A 14542-nucleotide genomic window follows, 5' to 3' on the forward strand; every position below is an offset into this window, starting at 1 on the left:
AGAGTGAAACTCGCTCGTGCGCTTCGAGCTACATAGCTACGGATAACGCAGAACCCTACTATCCTTACGCATGGTACAACCACCAGTTTGTAGTGTTGTAATGGGCGCTATGAGCGCTGTGCACGATCCCTACACGGTAGACAAGGGAAACTTTCTTTTTTGAACACCCCCCGTACATGAATTTTCAACCATAAAAGATCGATCTCAAACCAAAAATGGAATATTTATATTTTCAGTTTAAAAAAAAAATAGATTTTCAACCGAAAAAAAAGAATTTTATATTTCTACAAAAGATAGAAAATTAAATTGAAATAAAATAAAAATTTAATTAAACTTGAACGAAAGTTGATCTAGCTACCTTAGTATTTATTTGTTGGTATTTTTTATTGCAAATAAGAAGAAAAAATATAATTTTTGTAGATGCTTTGCATATTCGTAGGAAACGTCTGATTGACAAAACGCCAAATGGAAATAGACCAGTGGAACTTGAAACAGTGCCCTATATTGTCAGTGTCCAACACAATGAAGAACATTGCTGTGGAGGTACAATATTGTCGTCAAAAGTAATTATAACTGCTGGGCATTGTCTGAGTAATCCTGGGGTTTACACTGTTCTATCTGGATCAGCAAAAAGAAATAGGGGAATACGGCACAGAGTGATTCATGCTCAACTGCATCCACATTCTAATATGTTTCTTTATATGCACGATCTTACTTTGCTCGTCATTTCCCCTCGTATTGATATTGAGAATTCACCTAATAAATATATAGGTCTTTATGATGAATATCCACATCCCAATACTCCGGCAACTTTTAGCGGTTGGGGATGCGTTTTGGAAGCGGGAGGGTGAGTTTTCAGAAAATGTAAAAGAAAAAATTCTACCTGCAAAAAAAAACAACGAATTTTCAACGAAATTAGAAGAATTGTCTACTAATTTAGTTGAAAAATTAATTTTCAACAAATAAAAAATGAATTTTTAACAAAGTACATTCGTTTTCAACAATTTAGATGAATTTTGAACCGTAAAAGATGAATTTTAAATGGAAAATTTAATAGTTAAATTATCAGTTAAAATATTAATTTTTAAACTAAAAAATAAACGAATTTTCAAGAAACTAAATGAATTAAAAATATACAATTGAATTTTCAACTAGAAAATTAAATTAAAAACCAAAAATGGTTTAATTTAAAAAAATTAATATTGAACCAAAATATATACGAAATTTCGAAAAAGTAATTGATTTTTTCAATGAAATGCTTGAATTTTAAACTAAACAAAATTAATTTTCAAGCAAAAATGTAATATCTAAATTGTAAGTTAAAAATGTTAATTCTTAACTAAAACATAAACGAATTTTTAACGAAGTAAAAGTATTTTTAACTATTTGAGTTGAAAAATTAATTTTCAACAAATAAATAACGACCTTTAAAAAACTACATCGATTTTCAAAATTTTAGTTGAACTTACAACCACGTGAATAAATTTTAAACCAAAAATGAAATAGTTGAATTATCACTTAAAAAATTAATGTAAATCCCATAAAAACAAAGGCATTTTTGACAGACTAAATGAATTTTAAATAAAATAGTTGAATTTTTAACAAACTAAATGAATTTTCAATTAAATATTTGAATTATAAAGTAAAAAATCCATTTTAAATTAAAAATGGTTCTGTTAAATTATCAGTAAAAAAAAAATTAATTTTGAACTGAAAGATAAACGAATCTCTAAAAAAAATTCAATTGAATAGTTGAATTTTTAACTAAACAAGTTTAATTTTTAAGCAAAAATGGAATATTTAAATTTTTAGTTGAAAAATTTAATTTTATACTAAAAGATAAACGAATTTTCAATTAAATAGTCGAGTTTAAACCAAAAATAAGAGTGACCGCTGGACCGGGAAACTTGGAAAACCGGGAAATGACCGGGAATTTTATGAGTCTGGGGAAAACCGGAAAATGACAGTGAATTTTTTTTTTACCGGGAATTTTACAAAACCTCGTCCAATTTTTATTTCAACCGTTTTTTAAATAATTTTTCAAATTGTGATTTTTATAAATTATTATATCATTCAATTTAGAATGCTTAATTCGAAAATCTTTCACTTTACAAATTTTCCATTAAAAATTTTTAAAAGCATATATTTTATATAAAAGAGTTTTAAAATGCAGTTTTAAAGGCTTAAAAAATTAGAAGTTTTTAAAATCAAAGATTTTTAAATAAAAAAACAGGCTAGTTGCCGGACCGAGAAAACCAGGAATTTTACGAATTTTTAGAAGAAAAATCTGCCCAAGCTCGATTTTAACAATTTTTGAAATAATTAAATTGAAGTTTTGAAGATTTAAACAATTAAAAATTAAAAGCATTTGAAGTTGAAAATTTTCAATACTACGCAATTTTATTTTGTCAACTGTAAATATAAATAAACAAATCATCCGATAATTTTATTTTTAAATAAAAATTGTCATGATTTATCAATATTCCTCTATATTATTCTTTTATATTAAATTTAATAAATAAATTTATTAATATATTATTTCTATTAATTTTTTTAGCCATTAAAAAATGTAAACGTGCATTTTACTATTTTCAACTTAATAATATAGTCATAAATAAAGGTTTTTATTACATTTAAAATATTGTGAGTCTAAATTATTTAATTTTTATCCCATTTAATTTCAAATTTCTTAATCTAGAAAAAAAAGTATTTCATATTTAGCAATATTTCAGTTTTCATTTAAGACGAAGAAATTGAAACCAAATATTTAAAAGAAAACAATTTGAAACTGAATTGTTTTACATAGAAAGCTTTGAATCTTCAGATTTTCGAAGAACTTTTAAACTTTTAGCGTTACAATTTTATTTTTTCTATTTAAAAAATGTTTAATTTATAAGTGAAATTGTTAAATTTTGACACCTAAATAACAATTGAATACTTATTGTTTGTAGAAAAATTTGAATAATTTTCAGAGATATTTCGAAGTTTTGAAAAGTTTCAAAATTAATTAAAAACTTGAAATTATTTCAAGTTATTTAAACGAAGTGTGTTAACATTTTTTTCAGAACGTCTAAATATATTTTAAAATTAATTAAAATTTACCTAAAATTTTTTAAAATCCAGCAAATTAAAAAAAAAACTTAAAATCTTCCATGTTCTTCTTTGATAATTTATTTTAATCTCTTAAAACCTTCTTAAACTTTCTGTTACAATAATTATTCAATTTTCTTCAGAAGCTTAAGAAAATTTTTTATTCTTTTAAGGTCTTTCACAATTATTAAAAAAATTATAAATTTTTTGTTTGAAATCTACAAAAATCTACGTGTATTTTTAATTCGACTGTAAGTATTTGAAATTATTTCAAGTTCTAAATTTAATTCGAATCTTTTTAAAACTTGTAAATATCTCTTAAAATTACTCTTATATTTAAACAAATAATAAGTGTTCTATTATTATTTATAAAATCAAATTAATTTTTTTTAATTTTTATGATTTTCTAAGTTATAGAAAAAATTCAATTAATTTTAAAATATATTTAAAAGTTCTGAGAAAAAATTCAAAAATTATTTTGAATTTGGAAAAATTGTAAACCACTTATAGATTTCTCAATATTTCAAAATAAAATTTTCAAAGCTTTTAAAGGATGCCTAGACTATTGAAAATAAAAAACTAAATTTTGCAGTTTATTTGCATTTCATTTAATATTGTTTATTTGAAAAGTATTGACCGGGAATTTTTTTCTTTGTTTAAAACTTTTACAATAATTTTTCAAAGTGGAAAATCATTTTCGATTTTCCTAATAATCTTAAGAAAATTTTCATTCTTTTGTAGTCCTTCACAATTATTAAAAAGATTATAAATTTTTTGTTTGAAATCTACAAAAATCTACGTTTTATTTTAAATTCGGCTGTAAGTATTTGAAATTATTTCAACTTCTAAATTTAATTCGAATCTTTTTAAAACTTCTAAATATCTCTTAAAATTACTCTTATATTTTTACAAATAATAAGTTGTCTATTGTTATTTATAAATTCAAATTCAAATTTAATTTTCTTTTAATTCGCAGGATTTTCTAAAAGTTATAGAAAAAATTTACTTCATTTTGAAATATATTTAAAAATTTTGACAACAAATTTCAAAATATTTTGAATTTGGAATAATTTAAAACCACTTCTAGATTTCTCAAGATTTTGAAATAAAATTTTTAAGCTTTTAAAGGATGCCTAGACTATTTAAAATACAAATAATTTAAAAACTGCTAAGTTAAAAAAATTATTTTCAGTTAAAAAAACTTAATTTTCAACTAAACCATAAAAAAGTACATCGTTTTTCAAACAATTTAGTTGAATTTTCAACCGTAAAAGATCAATTTTGAACGAAAAATTGAATAGTTCAATTATCATTTTAATAATTAATTTTAAACAAATAAAAAACGAATTTTTGAACAAGCTATATGAATTTTTTTAAAAATTGTTGAATCCTTATCGAAAGCAGATTCATTTTTATAAACTAAACGAATTGTCGACAGACCAAATGAATTTTCAATTAAATAGTTGAATTTGCCACTAAAAATCATTTTTAAGCTAAAGATAGTTTAGTTAAATTTTGCAATTAAAAAAATTAATTTTTCACTAAAAAACGATTTTTCAACAAAGTACATCGTTTTTTAACAACTTAGTTGAATTTGCTACAATAAAAGTTAAATTTTACGCGAAAATTAAATGGTTAACGAATGTGTAACGAATTTTTAACAGAACACATCAATTTTCAACAATTTATTTGAATTTAAAAAAAGAATCTTATATTTCAAAAAAGTTACAAATTATTCAGACCAAATGTAATTAAAATTAAAATTAACATTTAGAGTTAGAATTAGATTAATTAAATCAAACTTAAACAAAAGTCGATGTAATTATGTTACTATTTATTTCATGTTATGAATTATGAATTGTAACAAAAATAGAATAGTTAAATTTTCACTAAAAAAAAATTATTTTCCATTAGAGAAAACCGAATTTTACACAAAATACGAAGTTTCATAAAAAATGCAATTTTCAAATTTTCATTGAAAAGAAAAAATTTATTTTTAAGAAAATATAACAAATTTTTATCATACTACATGAATTATCAAATACAAAAAAATTTTTTGTAACCGAAAATGCAATGGTTACATTTTCAATTACAAATAAAAAAATTTTCAACAATAAAAGCGAATTTTCAAAAAAAAAATTTTATTAGAGCAATTAAATTTGGAAGCAAACAGTCGAATTAAACAAAAATTGATGAATTTTTAACAAAATATTTAAACTTCAAATGTAAAAAAGTAAAAACATTTTTTATTTTAAAAAAATGTAATGAAATTTTTTTTATTATAATGTATGAATTTTCAAAAATAAAAGATAAATTTTAAACAGAAAATAGAATAGTTATATTTTCAGTTAATAAAATTAATTTTCAGTCATGGGAAATGACTTGCACCATAAAAGATTAATTTTTTTTAAATCCAAAAGAACGAATTTTCTACCAAAAAGATGACTTTTTAACCAAATACTTACTGCCAGAAAAAAGCGAATTTCCAACGAAGTAGAAAAAAGTTAAACTATTTGAGTGGAAAAATTAATTTCCAAGATATAAACAACGAAGTTTTAACAAAGTACATCGATTTTCAAAAATTTAGTTGAATTTTCAACCATAGAAAATCAATTATAAACCAAAAATGGAATAATTAAATTATCAGCTAAAAAATAAATTTTCAACTAAATGATAAATGAATTTTCAATTAAATAGTTAAATTTTTATCTAAAAAAAATCAGTTATAAACCAAAAATGATTTAGTTAAATTTGCAATTGAAAAAATTAATTTGCAATTAAAAGATAAAAGAATTTTCAACAAACAAAATGAATTTTCAATTAAATAGTTGACTTTTCACCTAAAAAATAAATTTTAAACCGAAAATAGTTTAGTTACCTTTTAAGTAAAAAAAATTAATTTTGAAATAAAAGATAAAGAAATTTTCGACAAAATAAATACATTTTTAATTAAATAGTGAAATTTTAAACTAAACAAGATCGATTTCAGCCGTAAAAGATCAATTATAGACGAAAAATTGAATAGTTAAATTATCAGTTAAAAAATTAATTTTCAACAAATAAAAAACTAATTTTTTAACAAATGATCCGAATTTTTAACAAGCCAAATGAATTTTCAACAATGTAAATGACTTTTCATTTGCTTAGTTGAATGTTCAATAAACTATATGAATTTTCTATTACATAATTAAATTTTCAATACACTAAATGAATTCTCAATTAAATATTAAATTTTAAACTAAAAAAAAAAATTTTAATAAGGATCTTTTTGTAAAATTTCTAATAAAAAAAACTATTTCCGTTGAAAAACTAATCGTCAGCTAAACAATACATTTTAACTAAAAAATAAATTCATTTTTAACAAGCTAAATGAATTTTCAATTAAATAGTTAAATTTTTAACTAAAAAATCATTTATAAACTAAAAATGGTGTAGTTAAATATTCAGTTAAAAAAAATAATTTTCATATAAAAGATAAATTAATATTTTACAAACTAATTGATTTTTCAATTAAATAGTTGAATTTTCAAAAAGACAAAAATCAATTATAAAACAAAAATGGTTTAGTTAAATTTTCAGTAAAAAAATTAACTTTGAACTAAAAAGGAAATGACTTTTCGACAAAATAAATTAATTTTCAATAAAATATTTAAATTTTCAACTAAACAAGATTAGTTTTGAAGCAAAAATAGACTATTTAAATTGTCAGTTGAAAAACTTAATTTTCAACTAAAACATAAACAAATTTTGAACAAAGTAGAAGCACTTTTAACTATTTTAGTTGAAAGATTAATTTTCAAAAAATAAATAACGATTTTTTAACAAATTACATCGATTTTCAGAAATTTAATTAAATTTTCAACTATAGAAAGACAATTTTCAACCGAAAATGGAAAATTAAAATTGCCAGTTAAAATATTAATTTTCAGCTAAAGTATAAACGAATATTAAAAAAAAACAACTAAATGAATTTTTAATTAAATAGTTGAATTTCCAACTAAAAAAAATTAATTTTAAACCAAAAACGTTGTAGTCAAATTATAACTCAAAAAAATTAATTTTCCAATCAAAAAGAATTTTTAACAATAGTTTTGAGCTAAAAAATATTAATTTTTAACCAAAAAATGTTTAAATAGATTTTCAGGTTAAATATTAATTTTAAGCAAATTTAATAAAATGCACAGATTTTAAACCAGATTTTAACATTGTTAATCAGATAGTGGATTTTTGTACCATAAAAGATGAATTTCAAAGAAAAAATTATTCAGTTGAATTTTCAGATAAAAAAATTAATTTTGGATAAAAAAACGAATTTTCAACGAAGTATATTTAAATTTTCAGTTAAAAAGTTAACAAAAAAAAAAACAATTTTCAACAAACTACATACAGTTTCAGTTAAATAATTGAATTTTCAGCTATAGAAGATCAGTATACGAATTCCGAAGAAACTAGTTGAATTTTCAAATTAAAAAAAATAATTTCAAATGAAAACTAGAATAGTTAATTTTTCAGTTAAAAAAAGATACTTCTAACCGAAAAAACTATATTTTAACCAAATAGTTAAATAATCAAATAAAAAAGATCATTTTTGAACCAAAAATAAATGACTTATATTCCCAGTTGAAAAAAATTTGTCAAGAAAAAACAAAAAGGAAATTTCATCAAAATATATGAATTTGAATAATTTAATTGAATATTCTACTAAAAATTTCAATTTTAAACAAAAAGTGGAGTAGTTAAATTTTTAGCTAAAAAAAATCAATTAAAAAAAATTAATTCTATACCTACCAAGTTCAAAAAAAATTTTAGACTTTTTTTAAATCTCACCCCCTCATTTAAAACTAATTAAATTTTTAGCTTTTGAATACCTCATGAACATTGTTTTTTTATTAAAAGATTGCCCACTTCTACTTGAAATCTTCGAATTTTTCTACATTCTTTGAATTCTATTGAGTTGAGTGAATAATTTCAATTCTTTCTATATTCTTTGTATTCTTTTTAATTCCGCGAGGGGGAAACAACTCCTATAAATGTGGTCCAAGGAACTAGGATTACTCTGAATTGCAAACGGTTTATTTAAAATCACAAGTGGATTGCCAAGGATTACACGAATTAATAGAATTATTTCGGATTAAATGGGTATTGCTGCAGAGTATAATTGGATTACCCTGAATTATTCGCATTTTAAGTGCTTGTGGATTACAAGGATTAAAACTTAATTATTCTGGGCTACAAGTGGATTACATGGAGTTACAAGTGAAATACCTAGGATTACACTGAATTACTCTCAGGACAAGTAAAGATAGTTAGGGTTACAACTCGATTACGTGGAATTACAAGTGGATTACTCAGGATTACACGTGGATTACTCAGAATTACAAGTGAATTACTCGAATTAAAAGTGAATTATGGCGAACGTTAAGTGGATATATCGGATTACAATTACATTAACTAGGGTTACAAGTGCATTCCTCTGAATTACAATCACACTACCTAGGTTTACACGTAGATTATTCCAGATTTATCGAATTCCTGCGAAATAAAAGTAAAACATCTGGAATTGCGCGTGGATTACCCTGGATTACAAGTGGAGTAGCTGGATTATCCCCGAATTCTTGGAATACGGGTGGATTTCCTTGTATTTCAAATTTATTACTTGAGATTACAAATTGATTATATGTGGATTACAAGTAGATTACAAGTAGATTACAAATGTATTATTTGTGAATTGTAAGTGGATTACAAATGTATTATGTGTGGGTTAAAAATTTATTGTATTTGGATTAAAAATGTATTGTATGTGGATTACAAGTGTATTACTAAGCATTACAAGTAGTTTATATGGAATTACAATTAAAATATTAAGAACTGTAAGTTGATTATTGAGGAATACTTCTTGCGACAAGTGGATTACCTATTTATTGGAACTAGGTTATCCTTAATTACAGGTGAATAAAATGCAATTACAAGTGTGTTACACGGAATTTCAAGTGGATTATAGGTTCATTACTTGGTGTTACAAGTGGATTATCCAGGATTACAATTGGAGTAGCTGGATTTCCCCAGGTTTCTTGGAATGCGGGTGGATTGCCTTGGATTTTAACGAGATTACAAATTTATTATTTGTGGATTACAAGTGGATTGCAAATGTATTATTTGTGAATTACCATTGAATTACACATTTATTATATGTGAATAAAAAATTTATTGTATGTGGATTAAAAGTGGATTATAGATGGATGAGCTGCATGAACAAGTGGATTAAACGTATATTGCCTAAGATTACAAGTGGATTTGTTAGCATTACCCCAGATTTCTTGGATAACATATGGATTACCTTGGATTACAACTGGATTAGCTGGAACTAAAATGGAATTTCGAATGGATTACCTAGGAGAAAAAATGAATTGCTGAATTAGAAGTGGATGTCAGTTGGATTATTTAGGATTTCAATTTTATTACTTGCAAATTACAAGTGGATTATCCAGGATTACAAGTAGAGTAGCTGGATTGACTCAGATTTCTTGGAATACGAGTGGGTTACATTGGATTTCAATTGGATTAATTGAGATTACAAGATTATTAAACTTGGATTACAAATGTATTATTTGGGGATTGCGAGTGAATTGCAAATTCTACTATATGTGGATTACAAGTGGAATACAAATGTATTATTTTGTGGATTGCGACTGAATTGCAAATATAATTATGTGGATTACAAGTGGATTGCAAATGGATTACAAATATATTATTTATGGATTGCGATGGAATTGCAAATATAATGTACGTGGATTACAAGTGGATTACAAATATGCTATTTGTGTATTGTGAGTAAATTGCAAATCTACTGTATGTGGATTACAAGTGGATGAAATGCATGGGCAAGTGGATTACACATAGTTTTACTGAGAGTAGATGTGAATTGTATAGGATTACAAGGTGGATTACTTATGATTACAAGTAGATGTGTTAACACTGTCCCATACTTCTTCGATTGCGGGTGGATTACCTTGGATTACAACTGGATTACTTGGAACTATAATATGTTTCTAAGTGGATTGCCTAGGATTAAGCGTCAATTATCTAGGATTTCAAGTGGATTACGTGGGATTACAAACGGATTATCTCAGATTACAATTGGTTTAGAGGTTAATTAGAAGTGCGTGGAATATGGATTACTTTGGATTTCACGTTTATTACATGTAAATTACAAGTGGAGTAGCTGGATTGTTCCAGATTTCTTGGAATATAAGTAGATTACCTAGGATTGCAATTAGATTACTCGAAAGTGCAGATGGATTATATTGGGGGAACCAGTGGATTACAAGTGGATTACATGTAGATTTCCTAAGAGTCAATGTGGATTATCTAGTTTTTCGAGGTGGATTACCTACAATTACAATGAATTACCTACGATTACATGTGGAGTTGTCAGAATTGTCCCAGTTTTCTTGAATTACAGGTGGATTACCTTGAATTACAACTTGATCACCTGGAACTCGAAGAGTATTTTAAGTCAATTACTTATGAGGAAAAGTGAATTGCCAAGGATTAAACGTAGAATATCTAGGATTACAAGTGGATTACCTGGGATTACATTCGCATTACCTGGAATCACAATCGAATTACATGATATTACAATTGTTGTACAAGTGAATTAAAAGTGGATGACATCTGGATTACGTAGAATTTCAATTTTATTACATGTAAACTACAGGTAGATTAAATAGGATCACAGGTGGATTATCTAGTATTTCAAGTGGATTGTTGAGTATTACAAATGGAGTAACTGGATTGCCCTAGATTTCTTGGAATACGGCTGGATTTCCCAAGATTACAACTGGATTACTGGGGATTAAAAATAAATATGATGTGCGTAACAAGTGGATTATCTCCATAAACTACCAACGATAAAAGTGGATTTGTAAGTAATGCCCCAGATTTCTTGGAGTACGGGTGGATTACTTTGGATTACAACTGGATTACCTGAAATTATAAAGGAGTTTTAAGTGGATTACCTGGAAGAACACATGGATCGCCTATAGGATTAAAATTCGATTATCCAGGATTACAAGAGGATTACTTAGGATAACAACCCAGCAAACAAGGTTACAGAACAGTTCAAGAACAGTTCAAGAACAAAAAAGAAAATGTTCTAGAACAGGTTAGTAACAGGTTACGAACATGCGAGTAACTATGTCATCTCCCATACGGTAGAACAATTCTGTAACAGTTCTAGTGCGCTGTGACATATGATGTGTAACATTCCTAAAAGAATTCTAGAACTCGGTTACCAGTGTTATGTAATAATTCTGTAACATATCGAGAACACTGTGACAATCGATCTGGAAGATTTCTAGAACAATTCTAGAACTCAATTAACAATGTTGTATAACAAATCTTTAACAGGTCTAGAATACTGTGACAACCGATCTGTAACATTTCTAGAATAATTCTAGAACTCAATTACAAATGTTTTATAACAAATATTTAACAGAGCTAGAATACTGTGACAACCAATCTGTAACATTTCTAGAATAATTCTAGAACTCAATTACAAATATTGTATAACAAATACTTAACAGATCTAGAACGCTATGAAAACCGATCTGTAACATTTCTAGAACAATTCTAGAACTTTGGTACGCTGCGTTGTAAAAAATCTAGGAAAATTCTATAACAGTTCTTTAACAATTCTATAACACTTCTAGAACTGTTATTTATTAAATTCTAGAACTTCGATATATCACTGTTACGACACAGTTCTAGAATAAACTTGCGTCTGTGATCAGTTTGTTCTAGAAAAATTCCATAGCAACTGTTACAGAACAGTGCTGTCATATTTCGAGGACAGTTCTGTCACAATTTTGCCACAATCTTCTAGAACACTGTGACTTTTTTGTTCTAGAATAGTTCGGTCATAATTTCATCAGTGTTCTAGAACACTGTTGCCTTTTTGTTCTAGAACAGTTCTGTAACCATCTTGTAACAACTGTTATAAAACACAGTTCCTTTTTTGATCTGGAACAGTTGCAGAACGTGTTTGTTGGGAAGAGTTGTTTGCCCCTCGGAATTATTTGAATTCTTGGATTTTTGTGTCACCGATTTTTATTCTTTCTACACTGACAAAAAAGATTATTTGATTCAAAGAAATGTAGTACTGAATACGTAGAATCAAATATTGTTTTGACCACAGAAAATTTTTCTTATTTCAAGAAATAAAGTTTTTTCAAATGAAAAACTCACTTTTGTTATGAGCAAAATTTCTTTAGATCAAAGAAATATTTCATTGGACGTATTCAGTACTGCGTTTCTTTAAATCAAGTAATCTTTTTTTTAGAGTATAAGGCAAAATTGATTGTTTTTTTTTTATTTCAGAGAAAAATTGGTATATCCTGATGAATTACGATCAATCACAGTATCAACAATTGGTCTGAAGGAGTGTCAGGAAATTGTAATTCACAAAATACCTAACCACATTCAAATTACAGCTAAAGATATTTGCACTGGTGAATTAAATGGAATAAAGGGCAGTTGTCACGGTGATTCTGGTGGTCCTTTAGTTATTGATGGAAAACTTGCTGGTGTTTTTTCTTTTACGCACTCGAAAAATTCCTTTTCCAATCGTGATAATCCGGATATTTTTGTCAATGTGGCTCATCCTCTTCATAAATTCTGGATCAATACATACCTTCAACAATTTTCAGGTCTAGTTCATGACTAATTTTGAAATTTAAATATTTTAATTGTCAAATAAAGAAGCCACTTTAATTTTTATTTAAATTATTATCTCCAGACACCTTTTTTATAATAGACGATTCCAAAGATTATTTTTAATCCACGCATACAGATTCATTAAAAACTTCACTGTGTGGTCAATCAGGTACAGTTCCCCTGGCTTTTTTTCCAGAAAAATGAAAATTTTTAAAAGCTGAATTCGGAGATGTTCGTTTTCATTTTAAATAAATAAATTATGTGTTTTAAAGAATAATTTAATGAAGATATAAATTATTTTACAGTTTTGGATTACTGTAATGTTATAAATAGAATCAAGCTCATCGCGGGTGAAATTTTATGAATTTTTATAATTTTAAATTATCTTTTTTAAATATGGTAATTTTCTATTTTCAAACTTTGGGAAAATTCAAAATTATTCAGATTTTATTTTAAAAGGTTAATTTTAAGTTTTGAAGATTTTAAAATAGGTCGAAAAAGAATCTGAAAGATTTTAAAACAATTTTTTTGGATTAAATTTTTTTTACTTGTAGAAGTTTCAATCGTTTTGAAAAGATTCGAAAATACTTAAAATCTTGAGAAGATTCCGAAAAATTTTTAACGAAATGTACCTTTTTGATGATTTAGAACAAAAAATAAGAAGCCTTTTAAGAATTTTTAAAGATTTTAGGAGAAAAATGAAATTGTTCCAAGATTCCTGTTAAAATTTGTAATGCTTTCTTTATTTTGAAGAAGGGATTTTAAACGAAAATTGAATTAAAATTACAAAAAAATTCTAGTATGCTTAATAAATATTTTCAACTATTCAAACAAGTCCAAGATATTTTTAAACTTGTGAAAAATATATTTAAAAATGTTTAATTTGAAAATTATAAAAATTTTGAAAAAAATCACGATTTTTTACAATTTTGTAAAAAAGAAGCTTTTTATGAATTTGGAAAGGTTTTTAGAAAATTAAACAATATTCTCTAGATTATTAGGAAAATTTAAAGTTATTTTATGGAAGATTTCAGTTATTTTTTTTTTATTTAGCAGAATTATTTAAAAATGGAAGTTTAAAAAAATGAACTAAAATTAAACATAGCCAACAAAGTTTAATTAATGTTAATGAGTTCATTAAAAAAATTTGCTGTTCGTCATAACTACTTTCATGAAATTTAGCCTGTTTATTTAACAATATTTTATACAGTTTAATGTTTTTCTCTCTCTCTTTAGGTAAAAGTTGCAACTATTATTCAATCCTAATGCTGTAGGGCTTATTTTATTCCTGAAAAAATATATAATAAATTATGTTTGTAAACAATAGTTTTTTATAAATAATAAAAAAGAAATAAAAACTACCAATGAGATTTGTAGAAAATCGTTTAAGGAATAAAATAAGCGATTCAGGATTAGAATTAAATAAGAATTGCAACTTTTATCTACAGAGAAAAAAGAAAAAATTAAACTCTAAATTGTTATTGTCAAATAAAGAAAACCCGAAATATTTTTTTCAAAAGTTCACCTCGAGTTCTTTTCCAAAATTAGTTATAATCAACATTAGCATTTTTTCCTCCATTTTATAAATCATTTTAACAAGTTTAATTTTTTGAACTTAAAATAACATATGATATTAATAAATAAGGAAGCACATTGTGTTCATTAAAACACATAATTTGTTTATTAAAATATTTGAAAATCCAAAATGAACTTCAATTAATAAATAAAATAAATATTA

At 25.0% G+C, this 14542-nt stretch overlaps 1 protein-coding gene across 1 annotated transcript; it reads left to right on the top strand.

The window, feature by feature from the left end:
• The first annotated feature begins 465 nt into the window (after window positions 1-465).
• On the top strand, window positions 466-12861 carry LOC117182236 (trypsin-3-like). Its single transcript, XM_033375329.1, has 2 exons — window positions 466-563; window positions 12469-12861. The coding sequence occupies exons 1-2, from the start codon at window positions 466-468 to the stop codon at window positions 12812-12814; spliced, it is 444 nt and encodes a 147-aa protein (XP_033231220.1). The 3' UTR covers window positions 12815-12861.
• Window positions 12862-14542: the final 1681 nt, after the last annotated feature.

This window comes from Belonocnema kinseyi, chromosome 10 (genome assembly GCF_010883055.1).
Source record: "Belonocnema kinseyi isolate 2016_QV_RU_SX_M_011 chromosome 10, B_treatae_v1, whole genome shotgun sequence".
Taxonomy (NCBI): domain Eukaryota; kingdom Metazoa; phylum Arthropoda; class Insecta; order Hymenoptera; family Cynipidae; genus Belonocnema; species Belonocnema kinseyi.